The 25050-nt window shown below is 40.6% G+C and overlaps 1 protein-coding gene across 1 annotated transcript in view; it reads right to left on the bottom strand.

Moving 5' to 3' along the window:
- The window catches only part of SLC4A8 (solute carrier family 4 member 8), a 1419216-nt gene that overhangs the window by 598802 nt on the left and 795364 nt on the right, over positions 1-25050 (bottom strand). The window contains exons 6-7 of the mRNA XM_044082169.1: positions 13374-13562; positions 4075-4163 (exon numbers count right to left, since the gene is read on the bottom strand). Coding sequence (XP_043938104.1) covers positions 4075-4163; positions 13374-13562 — 278 coding nt within the window. The remainder of the gene's footprint in view (positions 1-4074; positions 4164-13373; positions 13563-25050) is intronic.

A 25050-nucleotide genomic window follows, 5' to 3' on the forward strand; every position in this document is an offset into this window, starting at 1 on the left:
TTAAGATATGTACAGGAAAAATCTTAAATAGTTTTAACTTTTTAGGTAGTGAGTGGAAATTTGTTAGCATAAAACAAATTCTGAAATTGGAAGGAATGGCATTTGTTGCCATCCATGTCATGTATGTTACATTATATATTGGCCTTTAAGGAGAGGTCATATAGATTTTCAACATTATATTACTGTTGCAGTAACCTAAGCTATTTGGGTCCCATCCCTACTGATAAGCCAACTTTCAAAGGTAAAAAATTGCCTTCCACATGCCCTGACTAAAGCTTGAGAGAAACTCTATATAAAAAGGCAGTTAGAGAGCCAAAAGTATTTTTCTCGTACCTTCTGGTACCAAAGAGTAAAGGAACTTGGAGGCTGTGCTAGACATTTCCTTCCTAAATCTTTTCATCAAGATTGTAAAGTTCAAAATGTTATTGTTTCAGTCTGTTTTGCTCTATTCCTTTTACTAGCCTTCACAATAAACTTAGATTTAAAGGATGCCTACAATCACATTCCCTTTGCCAAACAGTTCAGATGTTTCTTACAATTTTATGTATATGGTTTATAGTATCAGTTCTCTGATTTACCCTTTTTACTCTCCACTGCATCAAGCTATTGACAAATTTTCTTGCCCCATAAATTGCTTATTGCAGATTTCCCGACATTAATATCTTTCCATATTTGAATGATTGTCTTATCTTTGCAGACTGTTTTTCCAGTTCTCAAGAGTGTTTTATCAACTGTTCAGAATATTCTACTCAGTATGGGTTTTGAAAGCTACTTACAAAAAATCTTCTCTCATCCCTGTTCACATAATTATTTTTCTGGGATGTCTGTTAGATTTTGCCCTGGGAAGAGCCTGTCTTCTTCCAGACAAAGTAGAGATGTTCCAACAGTTCTTCCTGAGGTTTTCCAATTAAAGCCAGGTATGTCCAAAGGAATTTCTAAGGATTTGGCGGTACATGGCATCTATGATTCTCATGCTTCCCATGAGAAAAAAATCCAGTGGTATCACAAGTCAGTCTGGACCCGGCACCTTCACTCTTTACCTTTTCAGATCCCTGTTTTGGGGGTTGCACAGAGGGAAGTTCTTTGGTGGGTGGACCAGATCTCTTGCAATCTAGGTCTCCCATTCTTTTGATTCCTCTCCAATCTGTCATAACAGACTCTTAAGACCTGGCATGTGGAATAGTGTACAAAGGACTGAAAGTGCATGAGCTGCAGCATCTTCATGACACCCAGAAGCCAGAAATGTTAGAGAAATTATAGTGGTGATAAATGCTTTCATAGCCCTAATTCATCTCTGCTCTCCAGTACCTCTGCATGTGTTCAAAAGACAACAACACAAATTTTGTGGTAGGTAAACAAATGGGGGGGGGGGTGTACCAGATCTTACCTTCGTTGCAGACTTGCTATGATAGCCTAGGAGATAGCAACTCAATGCAGTTTGATTCTTCAGATTTCTCATATTCCACCAAAGCAAAACGTGATAGTAGAAAGTCTAAAAAGGGCCAGGACAGACCCTCATGAATGAAAATGTTACCCTGAGGTATTTCAAGATTTGATACAACTGAGGGGAACACCTCAAATAGATCTGTTTGCCTCCTTTTAGAACAAACAACTAAATAAATTCTGCTGCAGGATTCCTTGCAAGCAGGTCCAGAAGACAGATTCCTTCTCATTCCCATGGCTGGGAGTGTTGCATTGTGCTTTTCCACCCTTTCCACTGATATCCAGAGCTATTCTAAACATCTGGAAGGACTCCCAAAAAATATGGTGTTGACTCTTTTGGCACAGACAACAGTCATTCTTCCTGCTTTTCAAACTGGTCAATGGCAATTACTACAAGCTTCCCTACAAACAGAGTTTTCTCACACCAGACAGTGGTTGTTTGATACATCCCATTTTGGAAGCTCTTCAACCAACTGCCTGAATAATAAAATTTTGATGCCTTTTGGGCACTTTTTTCAGAGGATATGCAACAGGTATTAGAGGAGGCTAAAACAATGACTCTAGGAAATCATATTTGTGTAAGTGAAAAAGATTTTCTCGTTAGTGCCAATCCAAGAACCCAGACCCTCATCAGGCCCGCTGACCCTGGTTGTTTATCAGTGTAACTGTCTTCAGGCCTTTCTTATCCCTCTATCAAGGTTCATTGGTCAGCCATTTCTGCTTGCCTGCCTTAGATTTCCCCCTTTTTAACTACCCTCTAAGTTTTTGAAAGGGGTGTTGTATATCTGTTGACCTAGAAAACAGGTAGCTCCTCCTCGGGATCTTAGGTTTGTACTTGAAAAGCTTACGCTTTATTCTTACTCTTTTTCCATTGGAACCAGCTTATTAGGTTAATTTGAGGTTCTTAACATGGAAGAGTGTTTGATTTATTGCTCCAATTTCTACTGGAATAATATCTGAGTTACAATCACTTATCATGAGCCAACCCTACCTCATTTTTCACAAGGACAGGATTTCTTACAGAACTAACCCTTCTTTTATGCCTCCATGGTTTGAGTTAACCCTGAGCCAAACTATTAATCTCTCTTTCTTTTTCCTGACCCTCAAAGCAAGAGAGAGATAATCTTTGCACTCTGGATGTTCACAGCAAGCTCAGACATTACCTAGACAGTCCTTCAGGAAAGCTGACCAGCTGTTTGCCTCTTATGAAGGTAATAGCAATAGACAATAAGGTTCAAACCAGACTGATGTTGCATGCAATGCCCTTCTGTTATTCTTACCATAATAAGCCACTTCCAGGCAGGGTTATGGCCCATTTCACCTGGGCTTTGGCTTCTTCAGTGGCTTTCTGGAAAGGGATGGATAATAGAAGTATTCTAATGGTGGAAACATGGTCTACTGTATATACCTTTACTGAGCGCTACAAACTGGATTGCTTTTCTATGTCCAGAACAGGCTTTGCTAGGACCTTTTTCACCCAGATTCTTAGTTTACGTTTTCTCCTCCTTTCTTGATTTCCAAGCTCTGGTAGTCAATAACTTAGGCTACTGCAACAGTGATCTAATGTTCAACAGACTGCAGTTGCTTAAGTAAACTTACCATAATGGGGTAATTGGCTATGCTTAAAATGGCCCTCAAGGGCAATAAGCCTAGTAGTAATCTATGAATTCTATAACAGCAGCTGTTCTAATAGATCACTCTTGCAGTAGCCACCCCTCCCTCTAGCCCCCTACTTTTGCTGTGATTTCTTTTATACTGTCAGGGTGTGAATATAAATATCCTTGTGCATATAATTTACCTTTTTTCAGGTTTCATAGCTATTTTTTCAGGCTATTGCTTCCCTTCTGTTGGCAAGAATGATCTGATTATTTTGGTGCTCTGTCTTTTTCTACGGAGTTGCTCTTGAGGACCTAAATAGCTTAAACTATTGCAACAGTGATCAATTAGAATATCTACTGTTATGGTAAGTTTACTTATATAACTATACTATCCTCCCAGTAGTGTAACCACTATGAAACTAGCCCCTTACTCCAGCAAAGGTCCCTTCCCAATGCAGGCCAATCCTTCTAGGTCTGGTCCAGCTCATTAGGCTGCAGAGTGGCATTCCTGTCCAAAGCCCTTCTCTGTAAGAATGCACTAAAGTTAATAAATGACTACCCTTGAATGACTGTAGCATATGTTATCCTGGTTCTTCTCTCTTTGGTAGGGTGTGCCTCTTGTGATTTATAGGTTCATAGGTTAGTACTAGGCTAACTGCCCTTGCGAGCCATTGTAAGCCTAGCCAATTATCCCTTGTGTGACTCAAACCCTGCACCTTGTGTTTGTAAGGCAAACACCTTAACCATTAGGCCACCCTCCCAACCCAAAATACTGTGATACCAGTCACCTTCATCTTGGGAGGGTGCCATCTCTGTCAGTGGCCACTTCCTCCATTCAGAGCTGTTTCATCATTGACACTGGTCACTTTCCGCATAAAAAGAACTCAAAACTGATGAATGTTTTATAAATGTGATGCATTTATTTCTTAACGGTCAAATGCTTTTCAAAACATAATCAAATTTACATGTGAAATACAACTTACAAAATGAATATGTTTAAGAAACATGGGATCTGCACAACAACTTGACTTACCTTACTCAAATCTGTTGCACTGCTCTCACAGTTAACCCCATTTTTCACATCAAGATTTGCTGGAGTAGACTGAGGGGACACCGACTGACCTGTCAGTAAAAAAATGTAACACAACTGTCTCAGTACCCACCCCACAGCAACAGTGAAATCAGTCACTTTGCTATTTAATAAACCACACATACAGAAGTTAAATACACAACTGAATATGTTAGGAAATACTGAATTAGTACTGTAGCCTTACAATCATGTATTCATCTTCTGATGATCCAGTAAGCAATACAGAGAATCAATGAGCAAAGTTTCAGGGTAGACATGGAGAACACAAAATATGCAGCCGAAATAAAACCCCGGGCCAGCCAATCTACTAAGTTTATTGATTTACAGTAACACTTTACTCCAATCCTGTTCCTTTCCAAACAGATAAATGCTTCCTTATGATTCTATCATACATGTGTAACTCTCAGTGCAGTTCCTTTCACCCCATTGTTCTGGAAGATTATTTAGACAGTCACCACTTATTTATATAAGGAAGTATTATTTTCTTGTAAATTCTCCCTGCTTTATTGCATACCTAAAAAAATTCTCTTCTCTTGCACTAATTTTTAACCATGATGCCTCTTCTTCTTCTTTCGGCTGCTCCCGTTAGGGGTTGCCACAGTAGATCAACTGTTTCCATTTCTTCCTGTCCTCTGCATCTTGCTCTGTCACACCAACCACCTGCATGTTCTCTCTCACCACATCCATAAACCTTATCTTAGGCCTTCTTCTTTTCCTCTTACCTGGTAGCTTCATCCTTAGCATCTTTTTCCCAATATACTCAGCATCCCTCTTCAGCACATGTCCAAACCAACATAATTGTGCCTCTCTGGCTTTGTCTCCAAACCTTCCAACCTGAGCTGACCCTCTAATATACTTATTCCTAATCCTGTCCATCCTCGTCACACCCAGTACAAATCTTAACATCTTCAACTCTGCCACGTCAAGCTCTGACGCCTGCCTTTTTGTCAGTGCCACTGTCTCCAACCCATATAACATAGCTGGTCTCACTACCCTCTTGTAGACCTTCCCTTTCACTCTTACAGGTACTCGTCTGTCACAAATCACTCCTGACACTCTTCTCCACCCACTCCATCCTGCCTGTACTCTCTTCTTCACCTCTCTTCCACACTCACCATTACTCTGAACTGTTGATCCCAAGTACTTAAACTCATCCACCTTCACTACCTCTACTCCCTGCATCCTCACCATTCCTCTATCCTCCCTCTCATTCACACACATATATTCTGTCTTAGTCCTGCTGACCTTCATTCCTCTTCTCTCTAGAGCATATCTCCACCTCTCCAGGGTCTCCTCCACCTGTTCCCTACTCTCACTACAGATCACAATGTTATCTGCAAACATCATAGTCCACGGGGACTCCTGTCTGATCTCATCTGTCAACCTGTCCATGACCATTAAAAATAAGAAAGGGCTCAGAGCTGATCCTTGATGTAATCCCACCTCCACCTTAAACACATCCGTCACTCTCACTGCAGACTTCACCGCTGTCACACTACCACCGTACATATCCTGTACCACTCTTACATACTTCTCTGACACTCCCGACTTCCTCATACAACACCACAACTCCTCTCTAGGCACCCTGTCATATGCTTCCTCTAAGTCCACAAAGACACAATGCAACTGCTTCTGACCTTCCTGTGCTTCTCCATTAACACTCTCAGAGCAAACATCACATCTGTAGTGCTCTTTCCTGGCATGAAACCATACTGCTGATCACTAATCATCACCTCCTATCTTAACCTAGCTTCCACTACTCTTTCCCATAACTTCATGCTGTGACTGATCAATCTAATCCCTCTGTAGTTACTACAGCTCTGCACATCACCCTGATTCTTAAAAATCGGTACCAAAACACTTTTTCCTCCATTCCTCGGACATTCTCTCACTTTCCAAGATTTAATTAAACAATCTAGTTAAAACTCCACTGCCATTTCACCTAAACACTTCCATGCTTCCGCAGGTATGTCATCTGGAACAAAAGCCTTTCCATTCTTCATCCTCTTCATAGCTATCCTTACTTCCTCCTTGCTAATCCACTGCACTTCATGAGTCACTGTCCGCACATCATCCAACCTTCTCTCCCTCTCATTCTCTTCATTCATCTGCCCCTCAAAGTACTCTTTCCATCTGCTCAACACACTCTCCTCACTTGTGAGTACATTTCCCTCATTACCCTTTATCACCCTTACCCTGCTGCACATCTTTACTAGCACTGTCCCTCTGTCTAGCCAATCGGTACAGGTCCTTTTCTCCCTCCTTAATGTCCAACCTTTCATGCAACTTTTCATATGCCTTATCCTTAGCCTTTACCACCTCTCTCTTTACCACGCACCTCATCTCCTTATACTCTTGTCTATTTTCTTCATCTCTCTGACAATCCCACTTCTCCTTCGCCAACCTCTTTCTCTGTATACTCTCCTGTACTTCATTTCACCACCAGGTCTCCTTGTCCTCCTCCCTCTTTCCAGATGTCACACCAAGCACCTTTCTAGCCATCTCTCTTATTAGCTCTGCTGTAGTTACCTAGCTATTCGATAACTCTTCACTGCCACCCAGTGCCTGTCTTAACTCTTCCCTGAACTCCACCTCACAATTACCCTTTTTCAATTTCCACCATTTGATCCTTGGTGCTGCCCTCACACCCATCCTCCTCTTCTTGATCACCAATGTCATCCTACAAACCACCATCCTATGCTGCCTAACTACACTTTCCCCTGCCACCACTTTACAGTCTCCAATCTCCTTCAGACTGGCCCTTCTACATAAGGTATAATCCACCTGTTTGCATCTTCCTCCACTCTTGTATGTCACCCTATGCTCCTCCCTCTTGTTAAAATACGTATTCACCACAGCCATGTCCATCCTTTTTGCAAAATCCACTACCATCTGACCTTCTGCATTCCTTTGTTTAACACCATACCTACCCATCACTTCCTCATCCCCTCTGTTCCCTTCACCAACATGCCCATAGAAATCTGCTCCAATCACCAGTCTCTCACCCTTGGGTACAGTCATCACCACTTCATTCAACTCACTCCAGAATTTGTCTTTCTCATCCATCGCACACCCAACTTGTGGAGCATATGCACTAACAACATTCATCATTACACCATCAATTTCCAGCTTCATAAACATCACTCTATCTGACACTCTTTTCACCTCCAAAACACTCTTAGCATACTGTTCCTTCAGGATAACCCCTACGCCATTTCTGCTCCTATCCACACCATGATAAAACAATTTGAACCTACCTCTGATACACCTAGCCTTGCGCCCCTTCCATCTGGTCTCTTGCACACACAATATACCAACCTTCCTTCGGTCCATCATATCAGCTAACTTTCTCCCTATACCAGTCATACTGCCAACATTCAAATTTCCGACCCTCATATCACAGTCCTAGCCTTTACCTGCCTTCGGGAATGCCTTCCCCCTCTTCTCCTCCTTTGGCAAACAGTAGCCCAATTTCCGCCAGCACCCTGTTGGCCAACAGTACTGGTGGAGGTTGTTGTTAACCCGGGCCTCGACCGATCTGGTATGTATATCTGTACTGTTGTCCGCATGTATGATTTGGCAAAATTTTATGCCGGATGCCCTTCCTGACACAACCCTCCCCATTTATCCGGGCTTGGGACTGGCACAAAGAAATTCACTGGCTTGTGCATCCCCACTGCAATAAAAATATCAGATCAAGACAGCACATGAACAAGTGATAAAACCAGGTTGGGAATGTGGGGCAATGGCAGGGAAGAGGCATGTCAAAGATGTAAAAGCTGAAATGGGATAGTACTTTGGTAAAAAGAGTTAGCACATGTAGAGAGCACATGTACTCGTGCATGAATCATGCCATTCCAAACAAAACCAAGATGGTCTCCTCCAAAAAAAGGAACCCAAGCTGGTGGTCCCCTGCCATAAACAAACTATACAACAGAAGGAAGAAACTGTTGCAGAAAAGAGGAAAATCCCAGGATGCAAAAAACTCTCTTACCAGCCTCAGTAAGAAGCTGAGATCCCTCATAAAATCCTCCAAAGCTAGTTACGAAAATAAAATTGTCAAAGATTCCAAGGACAATCACAAGGCATTCTATAGTTATGCCAAGAATCTAAATGGCAATGCTCAGATCTGCTCTGAGCTACAACAGAATGGCATTAAATATACTGAGTCCAAGGATATTGCCAATATCCTGCCAGATCGATTCAGTGCCAACTTCACCCCTCTCTTACCCCCTAAAAGGCCAATCTCAATACCAACAGATTGCCAAATTCTGGTACTCATGGCCATACAGGTAAAAAACGCACTCTCCAAAGTTAAGAATACAGAATCCATGGGACCAGACAACATCCCGGGCTGTATACTACAAGAACTACAAAATTAACTGGCACCTCACCTAAGTGGCATGTTTAATCATAGCCTCACCTCAGGCTTCTTGCCCAATGAGTGGCGCACAGCTACAGTTATGCCACTCCACAAGGGGGATCCAACTTGGATCCCGGGAACTATAGTCCCATCAGTCTGACAAGTCTGACCTGCAAAGCCATGGAATGCATTATCATGGAACTATTTAAACAAAGACATTGGCAACCTTCAAACACTGGACCCCACCCAGTTTGATTTCGTAAAGGACCGATCTTGTCTCCTCAACCTGATTGACTTCTTCGAATCAGTCTCCAGAGCTATGGACAAGGGTAAGGCTGTCCACACAGCCTATCTGGAACTCGCCAAGGCCTTCGACACCATCCCCCACTCTGGAATCATAGATAAACTTACTAAGCTGGGCATTAATCCCTATGTCACTCGATGGGTTGCCAACTGGCTTACTGACAGAATCCACACTGTAAAAGTAGCCGACTCAAAATCCAGCTCCAGACAACTGACAAGCGGAGTACCTCAGGGTTCAGTCCTGGGACCACTTTTGTTTGGCATCTACTTCTCTGAAGTACAGGCCAGCACTAAGGGGCTCTGGCTAACAAAGTTCGCAGATGACAGCAAACTGGGAGCCATTATTGAATCCCCAAATGATGTGGATATTCTATAAAAGGGCCTTACAGAAACAGATGCTTGGTGCCAGAGCCATGGGCTCAAGCTCAATGGCAGGAAATGTATAGTTATCCCCTTTGGGAAAAACCATGTACCCTTGAATTACCACATAAGTGGCAATACACTAAACACTGAAAGTGTGATAAGGGACTTAGGGACACAGGTGGACAGTGGTCTCACCTTCAATAACCACATAGCCACAACAGTCAGGAAATCCTTTTATGTGGCACACCTCATCACTAAGCGCTTTTCATCCACAAAAAAGGAGGTCATTGTCCCACTGTACTCATCCCTCATTAGACCCATTATAGAGTACAACGCCCAGTTTGGTATGTGCCTCACAAGACATCTGCAACAACTGGAAAGGCCACAGAAATACCTCACTAAAGCAGATGCCCTATGCTGACCATCTAAAAAAACTCCAGCTATACTCTGTCGCATATCGTTTACTCAGAGGTGATCTCTGCTTAACATACAAGGCCATGTCAAACCCTGAGCTGTTGGACATGCTACATTTAAAGAAATCCCAATCCCTCAGAGCCACATGCTCCAGGGATCTAAACCTGGTCATCACAATGAACAAAGCATGCTAGAGGGATAGGTTCCTGAGCCAGGGACTCCCCATATTCTGGAATAGACTGCCCATACATGTCAAGCTGAGTGCCTCTTTGGTCCTCTTCAAAAGGAACCTTGACGATTGGATGGAAGATAGGAAATTCACCCCGGGGATCACATCAGTTGCCCTGCTAGAGAGGGGACCGGGGAAGTAAATATTCTGGGAAGAAATAGCCAGGGAATTGTTATGGCTAGGCTTGTATAGGCCCTAGGGCCAATAGCCTAGTACCAACCTATGAACCTAAGAGCAAAATCATCACTGCCAAGGATGTTTCTCTTCAACTACCATTTAAGCAACCACAGGGCACCAGAAAAGTGATGGAGTGAGTGGGCAACGATCTGTGCTCCTTTCACATGCAAGTATACGAATCAAGGCAACACAAAAAATGATTTTTAGGAGATACTGGGGTTCACCCTGTCAGACATCTAGCTAGCTTAGGTATTTTCTGGTATGCACAGCAAACATACAGTAACATATGTCCCATTATTCTCTGTGTACAAAAGGATGTTAGGCACAATTGAAATATATCATTCCCTGCAGTATGCTAACCTTAAGCACTACCTCTGTCATCACTGCTGCCAACAGAACTCTTGAATCTGCTATCAAGAATAAATGAGAAAAATAATTTTATTCTAGAATGATCCATCTAAGGTCAGCATAGGTTACATAATGGCAGCACAGGGGAAGGTTGGAACCCTATTAAGAGGATTGAATAGCCAAAGTTCAGTATAGTCAGGAACAAAAGTATACAATAAATAAATAACAGGGAGAGGGACTACAAATATGGTGGAACACATAAACTGGAGTTTATTAAACTACTGTATGCTGTTGATTTTTCCAGGACATACAGTCTGCTTTTAAATCACCAACCTCACATGCAGACTAGTTAAAGTGTATGACCTACTGGAACTTATACATATGCAACTCACATAAACAGGATCTTGTATCATATCCTTGCAACCTATAGGTCCTCCTCCATGTCATAGGAAACCCATATATCTATCTCAATGTGCTAGACACTCATCATTCAGCCTAATATGATATTCATGGGGGATCTCAACTACTCCTTTATAGACTGGGAATCCTGCACCACTTCTAATTCTCAAGCCCAGTGATTCCTAAACTTTGTTAATATCAACATCCTGGAACAGTTGGTTTATTCTCCTACCAGAGGTACAAACATCCTTTACCTTGTACTCATGAACATGGGGGGGGGGGGATGTTCCTCACACAATGTAATGTCTTTGCTCATCAGATCTGACCATAAGGCAGTACTGCTTGAAATAGAAATTAAATCTGAGGATCCAGCAAAACCAAAAACCTTTAGGAACTATTCCAAGGCTAATCTCTCTCTATTGAGTGGCACTTTAGCTAAATTTCAGACACCCCAAACCCAGTAAACACCATACCATGCATTGAGCTATTTACAAAATCTCTGTATAGTCATATTGATAGCTGTACAGAGTGAGCTGTGCCCATTCGTATTAAGAATAAGACAGACTCAAAAGAGAAGCCACCCTGGTGGAATCACAATATCCATCAGTTATACAAGAAAAGAAAAGAAAAACATCTCGGCCAAGCTTAGGACAAACAAAGCCATACATACTAAAAATCCCCTGACCAATCTAAATAGATGGCTAAGAAGGTTAATTAATACTTCAAAGTCTAAATCTGAAGAAAAAAAAATGCTTCTTATGTGAAGGGCAACCACAAAGCTTTCTACAGCTATGTCTCTAACCTCAGGGGAAATATGCAACCATTTGCAAAACTTAATGTAAATGACATCACCCATACTGAATTAGAGGCCATTCCCAACATTTTGGCTGACAGGTTCAGCTCAAATTTCTCCCTCTACTCCCACCCGATAGCACAAAGGAAATACTGCATAGTACAATCCCTCCAACCATTACTATGGAACAGGTCATCAATGCCCTTTCCAAAGCCAAAAACACTACATTGATGGGTCCCAGTAGCATACCAGGATGCTTAATAAACAGCATGAAACATGAATTCTCAGGTCCACCTGAATCATCTTTCAACTGGAGCCTACAGTCAGGTTTTGTGCCCAAGGAATGGAAGATGTCTACAGTCACTTCCATGCTTAAAGGAGGTCCAGCCACTGATCGGGGTAACTACAGGTCCATAAGTCTGACGAGCTTCAAATGTAAGGCCATGGAAAGAATCATCATGGATATGATAAATGAGGACATAGGTAACCTGCAAATGGATCTATCACAGTTCGGCTTTGAAAAGAAGGTCATGCCTATTAAATCTAATGGACTTTTTTTGAGAGGGTCACCAAAGCACTGGATGAATGCAAGACTGTGCACACAGCTTACCTTGACTGGTCCAAGGCTTTTGATACAATACTCCACTCAGACATATAGATAAGCTGACTAATTTAGGTATAAACCCTTTTATTACCCACTGGATAGCCATCTGGTACACTGATAGGACCCAGGAGGTAAAAATAGGTGAGGTCACCTCCAACAGGCTAGCCACTAGTGGAGTCCCCCAGGGCTCAGTACTTGGCTTGCTCCTTTTTGGCATCTATTTCTCTGAAATGGAAGCAAATGCTGATAGTTTATGGCTGGCTCGGTTTGCAGATGATTGCAAGTTGGGGGTTATCATCGACTCTCCTGCAGACACTAGCATTCCTCAAGAAGATCTATCTCTGACTAACAAATAACGCCAAAGCCATGGTCTTAAACTCAGTGCTAAGAAATACATAATTGTACCCTTTGGGAATTCAACCATCCCAGTAACTACCATGTTAATAATACACCCCTAAGAACTAACCCAGTGTTCAGGGATCTGGGTACGCATGTGTACAGTAGCCCTACCTTCAACCACCACATGGCCATACTGGTGAGAAATCCTTTTATGTTGCACAACTTATAAGTAATGGCATGGCATCTAAGTCCAAAGAGGTCATTATTCTACTGTACTCCACCCTTATCAGACCAATCATAGAGCAAAATGCTCCCTTTGGTATGTAGCTGAGCAGCCATATGCAGCAACTAGAGCAACTTCAGAGGTTCCTTACAGAAAGAATACAAGGTTTAACTAACCTGCCTTATTCAGAGCACCATAAAGCCTTTTCCCTCTACTCAGTCTCCTGTAGATTGTTGAGAGGTGATCTATGCTTGGCTTAAAAGGCATCCACAAACCACATGTTTTTGAATCTTCTGCATATTCATAAGTCAAACAGTACCAGAAATACAAGGTTTAAGAACCTAAATTTTGTCTCTGACTTAAACAGAACATGCTGGAGAGACAGCTATGTGTTCCAGAGACTGCCCCTCCTATGGAACAGGCTTCCCATCCATGCACATCTGAGTTTGTCTATTACCCAATTCAGGTCTGGCACCCATGTCCCTTATGGACAGAGGTAGCTTATAAGTGCCTGATCCTCAATGTCCTTTTTTTGGATACAAGACATCATCAGTCTTTCCGGAAAACTTGGCAAGGCTTAAAAAGGCCCCCCAGGGTCATTATCCTAGAAACAATCTATGAATCTATGAAATATAGGCTATTAGAAACAGAATGCTAATTGTAATGTAAAGGATAAAAAATACATACCACCCTTATCCATAGAGTGTGGTTCAGATTGCTTCCTGCCAACATCTGCAAATGAACGTACCATGGGAATCAAATTATTCCTCTTTTTTTCATTTTGGTGATGATGTTTCTTTAAAAGAGCATCCCGGACCTTCAACCGCATAGTCTCATTCAGTTCCATAGAGGACTCCTGGTGATCCAGAATCATATCTGATAAAACATAAATAAATAAATGGCACTCCATAAAACAAACAGCATTTGTTTACTAGACATTTATAACAGCAAGCTGCACTTCAGAAATGAAAGGTGCACCGCTTTCTATTAGTACACAGTTACTGGGACCTTTAACTCCATTAAAACTGAATTAATAAAAATCACAGAAATATGCCATCTTGGACACAACCTATATCTGTGCATAAGAATACTACCGTTATGAAGTTAAAATTACATTAGCTTCAAAACAGCCTCTACAAAAATGACATAATTGCATGTAACATTGTAAATAACATACATTAAATGTATTCATGTGATATCAATAATAAAATAATTTCCTTCTTGAATCCTAAGTGCAAAATGCATTATGTGAGAACAGTGATGGTTCAGTGGTGCACAACCCAGGTAATGCATACGCAGCAGTGTTGCATGGTTAGTTTCTGCGAGTGTTTATACTGCTGCATTCAGAGTGGACCTAGCCTCTAAAGCAAGCCATGTTTTTAGAATATGAAATCAGTATTGCTTTAGTCTTGCACGTAATGAAAGTACAGTTGTGACTTCCGTTTGCTGTTATATGGAATCAATACTATTAGCAGCATATTGAAAGCCTATCTGGACTCTGTTAGTCAGTGTGCTGTGAGGACTGCTGGAACTTCTTGGGCACCTTTACACCATGACAATTTAATTACTTGGCATGTCTTTTCTACCAGTTTTGATGTCTGTTTTTATTGGTTCTACATTCTTGTCAATTGATATCCATCAGTAGTTGACTCCATGTCAAACAAATCTATTAATTTTCTAATATTGTGTGTTTGCTGTCTTTATGGAGATTCTGTACTTATCATATTGTGTTAATAGTTCTCTTAGAATTAGCCTTGCAGTGGCATTATTATGTCTTTTATAATACAGACCTCCAGCAATAAGTATGTTATAGCCTACGATCAGATGTACATCTGTTTCTAGTTGTTTACTACATAATTAAACATCTCGAACTTCCACTTTTGTGTGTATTTTATAAGCCACCTTGTTTGTAAGTCCACTGTTAACTCGTCAGCCGCCCTTATCAGCTGTTCACATCAGGCTTAAATTCACCACTTTTTAAACATTCATGAATTAAGCCTTAACTTACTCTGCTTTTGTAGTTCTTTATTTTTACCTTAACATCTACAATTTATGATTCTCTTATTTGGCTTTCTCAGTAAGCCTTTTCATCCTTTCTGTTCCAATTTGTACTTATGTCTAAACAATGACTCAGTTTGCCAGTAGATGGCAGTCTTGTACAGATATACCAGCACAATGACTCTACAAAATATGCCTTTCTCCAATGACAGGTTACATTCAAAGCCCATATCTGCTGACTGATGCTGCTGCCATCTAGTGCCAACTAAGGGACTAACTATTAGTGACGGCATTCTAGATACTGCACTTCAGCTTTATCCATAGAGTTGACCCTAATGGCTATGGAGTGTACTAGCCCTATTGAAGATTCAACTAATTGCAATATTAGTCAGCATGACAGCTTCAATGCTGCTTTTTTTTCTTCCAGCAGTCAAACTGCATCAAAAATTAAAGCATTATACTGAAGTAAATGATCCACAATCATATTCCCTTCACCCACTGTAACCCACTATCCCAAACATATGTGCTCCAGACTGCACTAGTACTTCTAATATATTGTGCAGTATAACTAGCTTTAAGGATAACTGACTAACACATCATCCTTTAAGTGTCCACCATTACACTGTTAAAAAATAACTTCCTTGTCTACCTTCTCCAGTTTATTACACCCACCAACTAACCAATTACACTTCACTACAAATCCAAATTGACAGTGGGGATATCAAGCTCCCCTATTTCCAACTGGGTTGAATGTGCATATTGTCAACAGCATTCCTGCCTGCCAGTTTGGTCAACAGGAAAGTCGTAAACAATGGTGAGAGATTGCTATAAACCAGGGCTGTGGAATTTGCGTCTTTCCCTGGCATTGTGTGATCTCAAAGTTGCTATATATAATTAGTGTGTGTGGGGGGTGCAGCCTGCCATATGGTGTGCAGGTAGCTTACCCACCCCCCCACCTTCAAAACCATTGTTTGTCCTTTACATGTTCTGTGATTGTGTCTTGAAACATTCGTTGTGAGAAGTCAACTTTTTTTGTATCTATTTGGATCAAAGTTCTTCACATTGATGATATATATGTGTGGAAGTTTTTGTGTGTGTGTGTGTGTGTGTGTGTGTGTGTGTGTGTGTGTGTGTGTGTGTGTGTGTGTGTGTGTGTATACAGAGAGAGATAGCTAGGATAGCCAGACACTAAATGCTTCTGAGCAGTATGTGTTATGCCACAACTCTGTGGTTCTATATAAAGTGCACCAGTAACAGAAATTAAAAAAAGGAATACAATCCATCCACCAACTTTATTAACCACTCAATCACCAAACACCATTATACAATATAATATATGACCTGGTCTATACCAGTTAAACAAACATCAATTTTTATTGAGTTCCACTAAATAAAGCAAATGGTCTGTCACCATTTCATATACCTTTTCACTTTAGACCCACTATACAATATGTCTAACTCCAAATTTGTTTTCTGCAACCCTGTTCAGTTAACTCTTCTCAGTCTTCAGCAGCCAGCTGTTTAGATATGCAACTGTTATCTTTTTTTCTGTTATTTTTATAGGAATTGTAACAAATAATCAGAATGTCATCATTTAATAACATGTTTCTTCTCCTCAATGTCTGCCGACCATGAGACTTCACTATGGATATGGATTATTTTTATTTTACATTTGTTTACTGGAAAAGTCCAAATGGACACAGGTCCTTTTTAAGCGGAGGCCTGGGGAGAAAAGCTCCACATACAGTACAATACAAGTAGAATTTCATTTACATCTATGAATACGTTACAGCATGCAATAGTCAGATAGTCAGATATTAACATCTTGTTATCAGTACTATATACAAGTATATTATAGACTCATTTCAGCATGTAGTAGGCAGAGTTTTACATTTCTGGTAGTAGTTTATAAGCCATTATGCATACAGTCTTAATGGCACTATCCCTAATCCTGGTGGCTCACTAGGCACCAGTGTCCTGGCAGGGGTATCCTATAGACTCTTCCTGGTGTGTGCATGAACCTAGACATACAGACCCTGAGACCTGCAATTACTGGCTTGGAACTGTCGAGCCTACTTCCTCAGTTCTATGGCCATTGTGAATGTGCAAGCACCTTTATATACAGGAGTAATCAGCTGACTGAGACCACCAGTCATCTTCCTTCCAGCAGAATGGGAAAGCTGGAGGGAGCCTTTCACTTCCATCATCTCATGCCCAGTTCTTCTGCCTCCCAAACTCCTAAATGATTTTGGGTCATCTTGGTCACAGTTAGAGCTTTATCACTCTATGCCACTCATTTTGCTCCCATATGTGCAAAGCAACAAATTTTGTACCCTCTTAATGAATTATTCCACTGTCACTACACAGTTTTGCTATATCATGCCATTTCCCACAGAGGCTACAAACGTCAACTTTTAAATAATCACCCTCCAGAATGTAATTGCACAATAGCAGTTAGCATCAGAACGGATTTCAAATCATTTTGTGCTCTGGCAAGGTGTTACCCCAGGCAGAGGATCACAACTGTCATGGCCGTGATTCTAACAGAAGGCCTGCATGCTTCTCAAATAGATGTGTGTAAATGAAGAAGTATGCAAGTTAACCTTTGACCAACCGTTTCTTTTGCCAAATAGGGTGTTGGCTGCTAAAATGTAAAAAATTGTTAGACTAGGTAGGCCTCCTATAAATATTAGATTCAAATTGCCCATTAGATTTTTGGAAACACTGACATCTACAAAATCATAGTCATTTTATCTTATTCAAAAATACTTTCTAAAAAGTCAGTTGTAGGATTTAAATAAGAAACAAAATTAGTTTACCCTCATCACCACCCCACAAAAAAAATCACCCAAATTTCATAAGTATAATAATACTTTAGGCTTGAAAATACAATCAAAGACAAAATGTTTCTCCTATTACCATATAACTATGTTAGCATAAACTGGTGCACATTTTGCACCCATGGCCACACCTCTTTTCTATTGGAAATATTCTCCATCACAAAATATAAAATTGTTATTTAAAACAATTTCCATCACATCATGAAGCAAACAAATCTCTGCATTGTCAAAAGATGTGTTCATCACCGTGGCTTCATGAAATCAAGTAAGACCAGTGTTGTGGGATACTGGAAAAAGAGATCTTTCACACCAGCTGTCACCATTAGGGTATGTTCATTTATGTTTATACATGTCAAACAGTCCAGAAAATGCCACAAGTCTGCTAAAACAAGACTGGCATTGTAAAAAAAAGTTTTTATCTTTATATCAATCCAACTTGCCAGTCTTTCTGTTTTGGAACCACATGAATAAATGATTAGCCTAAATGGTGGATCAGACAATTCTTTGTAAATTTTCAGAATACCTAACACTGCAGGGATTATAGGAAATTTAACCATCAGAAACTCATATAAAGTTTTGTCAATAAAACCCTCATACAGTAAGTTTTCAAGCCATAGATCAATCCTTCAATATGCAATATTGATGAAGAATCCTAAAAATCTCAAATTGCGAACTAACGAACATAAAACAGTGAAAGGGACAATTATCGAAGAACAGCAGCTTCGGAAAAAAAAATACATTGAATGGCTATAGTTGGCCAACAACCAGGAAGTAATTCAATGCATAAGGTAAGTGATGGGAAACCTTTTAAATTTGCCCAATTCCCCGCTGTAGTGTGATCTCAGAGTTGGTATTTATTGTTAGGGGGTGTGGGAGGTGCAGCCCCCCACCTTGGTTGGTTGTGTGTGCGCAATGCTGGCTGACTATGACCGTTTGATGTTTTTTTTTTCATGTTGCCATTGTTTGATAATTGTCCCTTTTGCTGTTTTATTTTGGTTATTCTGCAGTTCAAGGTTTCTAATATTTGGTAGCCAAAAACAGACCAGAATAAAACACCAGATACCTTAAACATATACGTATTGTGGTCAATAGAGGGAGTTGGGGCAATTGAAATTAAATTCTGGGGTATCTCCAGGTTTAAATGAAGACACACAGTGGCTATAAAAAGTGTACTCACCCCCGTTAAAATACCAGGATTTTGTGATATAAAAAAATTAGATCACAATAAATCATTTTAAAACTTTTCCCACCTTTAATGTGACCTATAACCTGTATAATTCAATTGAAAAACAAACAAATCTGTTAGGGGTAAATATATATAAAAAAAATAGTACCATAAGCTGGTTGCATAGGTGTGCACACCCTTAAACTAATATGTTGCTGAAGCACTTTTTGATTTAATTACAGCATTCAGTCTTCTTGAGTAGGAGTATATCAGCATGGCACATCTTGACTTGGCAATATTTGCCCACTCTTCCTTGCAAAAGCCCTCCAAATCTGTCAGATTGCAAGGGCATGCCTTGTGCACAGCCCTCTTCAGGTCACCCCACGAATTGGGCTCTGGCTGGGCCATTCCAAAACTTTAATTTTCTTCTGGTGAAGCCATTCTTTTGTTGATTTGGATGTATGCTTGGGGTCATTGTCATGTTGAAAGGTGAATTTCCTCTTCATCTTCAGCGTTCTAGCAGACACCTGAAGGTCTGGGGCCAAAAGTGACTGGCATTTGGAACTGTTTATAATTCCCTCCAACTTGAATAAAGCTCCAGTTTCAGCTGAAGAAAAGCAACCCCAAAGCATGATACTGCCACCACCATGCTTTACCGTGGGGATGGTGTTCTTTTGGTGATGCAAAGTGTTGTTTTTGTGCCAAACGTACCTTTGGAATTGTGGCCAAAAAGTTCAGCCTTGGTCTCATCAAACCATAACATATTTTCCCCACATGCTTTTGGGAGACTTGATGTATAGTTTTGTAAATTTTACCCAGGTCTGAATGTTTTTCTGTGTAAGAAAAGGCTTCCATCTTGCAACCCTACCGCATAGTCCAGACATATGGAGAATACAGGAGACTGTTGTCACATGTAGTACACAACCAGTACTTACTAGAAATTCATGCAGCTGCTTCAGTGTTGGTGTAGGTCTCTTGGCAGCCTCCCTGACCAATTTTCATCTTGTCTTTTCATCAATTTTGGAGGGATGTCCAGATCTTTGCAGCATCACTGTTGTCCCATATTTTCTCCACTTTTTGATGACGGTCTTCATTGTGTTCCATGGTATATCCAATGCTGTGGAAATTTTTTTGTACCCTTCTCCTGACTGATACCCTTCAACAATGAGATCCCTTTGAAAGTTTGTAAGCTCTCTGCGAACCATGGCTTTTGTTGTAGCAGGCAACTGAATAAATGTCAGGAAAATCCCACTAGGACAGCTGAACTTTATTTGGGGTTAATCAGAGTCTCTTTAACTGATGGCAGGTGTGTACCCAAGAAGACTGAATGCTGTAATTAAATCAAAAAGTGCTTCAAAAAAGTATTAATTTAAGGGTGTGCACACCTATGCAACCAGCTTATTGTACGTTTTTTATTTTTTATATTTTTTCCCCTAAAAGATTTGTTTGTTTTTCAATTGAATTGTACAGGTTATAAGTCACATTAAAGGTGGGAAAAGTTTTGAAATGATTTATTGTGGTCTAATTTTTGATATCACAAAAACCTGGAATTTTAACAGGGGTGTGTACACTTTTTATATCCACTGTATCTATTAATTATGTTTTAAAAATGAGGGCTGCCAAACTACAAGAACACTTTCTCTTTGGTACTTGTTTTTATGCATTTTTATATTATATTATATTATATTATATTTGGTAGGTACCTTTAAGTGTTTAGTCATATGATTTCTTGGTCACATGACTTAGAGCACATGGTTTATATGGCTATTTAAAGGTTTGTACAGCAGTGTATATTTGTATTCTGAAGAAATCTGTAATAAAAGTGAGACAAAAACATTCAATTTCACTGGAAGACATTTGGTCAGCATATTTTTGTTTATTGTAGCTTGCTGCCCAACATACAGGGTAAGCATAAATTCAGGGAGCATGTATGACTTTCAGGCACAGGCATATCCTGTTTTGTGACCTCTGAAAGCAGGTAAACATTCTTGAACTCACAATGGTACTATGGATCCAACAGCGATTCAGCATGCTTTCTGGATTTGCTATCTTTTTGATGCCATACTATATAGCATGGTTTTAGTGATATTCTTCCAACTTGCGTAATGCTTCTAAATGGTTAAGTTTTGTAGGTGAGAGATATCTCTTAGTGCTCAATGCAGATTAACTTTTTCTTTTGTATCTGTTTTTTATGTGTGTGTGTGTGTGTGTGTGTGTGTGTGTGTGTGTGTGTGTGTGTGTGTTTGCTATGTATGTGTGTGTTTTTGCTATGTATGTGCCCTACTTTTTCTCTTTTCTCCTATTATGCACTAGTCTGTCATGTATGCTAATATGCCACAGTATGAAGTTAACAATGCAGATAACCCATTGTCCAGGTTTTCTTCATCCTCCTCCCCAGTATGCAGCTGGTTATACTGAGCAAGTTACTGCTTTCTGCCATTTTCCCCTTCCCAACATGGTAGCAACTACTTTCCCAGTAGGGTGTTACATAAGTGGGTTAATGAAGCTTCCCTTTTTGATGATTGATGAATTACTGTAGGAGTATATAGGGCAGCCATTTTGTACAGCGTTGCAAGCTATGCTGACAACCCCTCTCCATCTTTTCCTTTTCATTTATTAGAGATGTGGCTGGATAGAAATTCCAGGGCATCAGGTGCATATTAGTGGATGGCTCTACTACACTACATAGAATGTCTTGGGTATCTGTCCTTCATAATATGAACTCCTAAAATAAGTTTTGTCACAGAATACTAGTATATAATATGGGAAACACTTCATTGTAACTTTACTAAAGTTCATTTTCCACTAAATTTGCAAAATGCCATCTACGGGGCCTCATGTCATAAACAACCTCATTTTTATCCAAATATGATATGGCCAAGAAATGTAATTTTACCTAATAACTGCAAGGTCACTTTTTCAGATGCATTACTACTTTAACTTCATGTGATATAGCTGTCAAATGATTATTCTGCAAGTTTTGTCACAATTGCTACTAACTGCCAAAATTATAAGTGTGCTTAACTGGCAAAAAGTTTCCTTATAATTTTACTAAAGATCACACTAACCTGCAGTGGTGGTGCTGCGGTAGCATTGTCGCCTCACAGTAAGACGCTGTCCGGTTCGATTCTCAGCTAGAGCGTCTTCTGCGTGGAGACATGCGTGAATGGGCGTACCTTCATTGAAGGTTGTGCGTCAGGCCTGGCAAGCCGGTACGTAAAAGTCAACTGCCAATCATTAGCGGACCGGAGTTCCGCTGTGGTGACCCCTAACCGGGAAAAGCTGAAAGACACAAACAAACTCTTTTGCACTAAACTTATAAAATGCCATGTACAGAACCATACAAACAACATGATATAAACTCTTAATATAATATTCTGAAAGTATTGTCCCAATATTTACTACATAACAAAATGATAAGCCTTTGGTTAATATGGCATACAGCTGTTTATAACTTCACTGCAATTCAAACATTTTACATCAAATTTGCAGAATGCCATCAATAACACCCCACCTCAAGAAAAGAAAAGAACTGCACTGCCCTTACACATCTCCAAGACAAAAGTGATTTCTAGACAGGATATGCGATATGCTATACTGCCTTCCAAGACAGAAATGTGTAATAAAACATAAGTTCATTGCATATAGATAAGATGAGCATCATTGTGGAAGTTTTTTTTTTTGTTTTTGGTGTGTGGAGGAGGATCAATCCCAGTGGCTCCTGTTTACTTTACCCAGTTGTAATGCTTGTTCTGGGTGACAGACAGGCTTCACTGGCAATGGCAACAGCCCTCCAGCCTATTGGCATCCTGACCAGCAAGCCTTAGCCCATTCATTCTCCTTTGAAGGTGAGAATTAGGTGCTTGGAAGCGAGTTAGTCTGCAGATCTTAACTCCCTCCCCTGATGGCTGAAGGTTCCATGACAGCTGCTTTCTCAGGGGATACATGTCAGCTACCACACATACTGAGCCCATACTCTGGCCAAGTGGCACACTTTTCAATGCTGCTGGTGTCACACTTGTACTCTAGCATAATCAGGGCTTTATCACTCTACACCATGAGGCTAGGTAAGCATTCTGAAAGTTGTGCCACAAACTATTAACAAAGCTATAAGCTTGTTTGTGTTTAATTTGATGACCATTTACACTAAGGTTAAAAAATGCCATCCTTTGGACCTTAACTCACAAACAGCTGTATTATCATTGTACCTGCTTCCCACTTCCAAATTCAGATTCAATTCCTGCCTCTCAGGATATCTACTCCCACATTCTGACTTCACATACAGAGATAATTTTTCAGACTCAATCCCATCTACCTCCCTAATGCATATTTAAAGATTTGTGTCCACAGTCACCACACTAACACCCTGAATTCAGGTTCACTGCTTATTATTCAGGGTCACCAACTCCTAAGTTCCAAATGTATCTTCAGTTTGTTGTCCATGGTACTCTCACGTCTCTCAAAGTTATGCTCATTATTTGTTACCTGGGTTACCATCTTCAAATTCCACATTCAGTGTCTGTTGTCTGGGATCACCACTACACGGTATTTCAAGTTGTGTCTTCAGTACCTGATGTCCAGGGCCACCCCCCATTCACATTTAGTGCTCATTATTTATACTGTACTGGAGGCATAAAGCAATGGACCCCTAACTACAGGCCAGGTGACCTGACTTTTGCCTAATGGTTTAGGCACGTAACTGCAGTCAGGAAGGATGAGCACACCTATTCTTGGGGTGGGATGTGCATGACACAGGGCAGACACATCTTTGCCCCTGAGTGATTAGGCAGGGCCAGTACATGTGAGTGGGCCTGAAGATGCCACAACCCTTGGGTCCAAGTGGAGATGCCTCAGTAGCCACACCTCATAACAAGCATAGCCTCAGAATGAAGGCACCAACATGTTGTTATGGCATTGTTACAAGTAAAGAAGTACATGCCAACTGAGTGGCTATGTTGGCTCTCTGATTTTTCACTGCTAGCCAATGGTGGAACCTGGGGCAGTAGTCAGAATATGGCTAACTAGTTCCCCTCCATCAGCTGAGATCTGGTGTACTGCATCTATAAGGCTACAGGAAGACTGGAGTGTGAAGCAGGGTTTTGGAAACTGAACAGGACAAAAGATGGACAGGAACCTCATGAGTGGTCACGTCACTGGGCAAGAATAGCCCAAGAGTATGCATGACTATAGGACTGCAAAAAATGCAATCATTCTTTAAGCAGTTAGCATTGGTCTGGGTCTGTTCCTGATCTGCACTTTCTTGTAATCTCTCTGACCCGAATGCTAGAGGGTGCTGTGACATCATTGTGGAAGCTGACATTCACCATGGTGAATTTCTGGCTCACAGAGCAACAATGGAGCTGTTTACCATGGCTCAGACCTGAATTATATCAGTAAGGATCTTTCTGGCATCATTGTAAGGTCTCCGAAGGTAGCTAAAGCCCAGTGAACTGGATTAATCATAGCAAGTGATTCAGCCAGGGCATTGTGGACTACTGGACTGAAGTCTGCATCTGATGAAGTACTTTAAATGAAAACATATTTGTGGAGTTTGTTAAGAAACATTAATGTGGTTTGGTTCATTGGAATACAGCTGTTTTTATTCGTTTTGTGGCTGGATTTCCCTTCTTTGGGTGCCTTGGACTTTTTACTGGTGATTTTTTTTGGTACCTTGGCATGCTTTTTTAAAATGACCAAGCGTGTTAAAGATGTAGCACCAAACAAAAATAATTTTGTGCAAAATTAACATACTCATGATAACATTGCCTATTTGCATATGTCTCAACTTAGCACAAGAAATCTGAACAAAGTTTAATATGATGGGGGGAGGGTAAAGGTCCAAAAATATAGACAATTTTTAAACTTTGCTTTTATAAACTTAGAAAGTTGCTATAATAACAAGATTAGAGTTAGCATGCATTTTCTGAAGGATATAGGTTCATAGGTTCATAGGTTGGTACTAGGCTTTCGGCCCTAGGGCCTATACAAGCCTAGCCATAACAATTCCCTGGATATTTCTTCCCACAATATTTACTTCCCTGGACCCCTGTCTAGCAGGATGACTGACGTGATCCCAGAGGTGAATTTCCTATCTCCCATCCAATTGTCAAGGTTCCTTTTGAAGAGAGACAAGGAGGTGCTCTGCTTGACATGTATGGGCAGTCTATTCCAGAGTATGGGGAGTCTCTGGGTCAGGAACCTATCCCTCCAGCATATTTTGTTCATTGTGATGACAAGATTTAGATCCCTGGAGCATGTAGCTCTGCGGGACTGGGATTTCTTTAAATGGAGCATGTCCAACAGCTCAGGGTTTGACATGGCCTTGTATGTTAAGCAGAGTTCACCTCTGAGTAGATGATAT

Source organism: Protopterus annectens, chromosome 9.part0 (genome assembly GCF_019279795.1).
Source record: "Protopterus annectens isolate FY-2018-M chromosome 9.part0, PAN1.0, whole genome shotgun sequence".
In the NCBI taxonomy this organism is placed as follows: Eukaryota; Metazoa; Chordata; order Ceratodontiformes; family Protopteridae; genus Protopterus; species Protopterus annectens.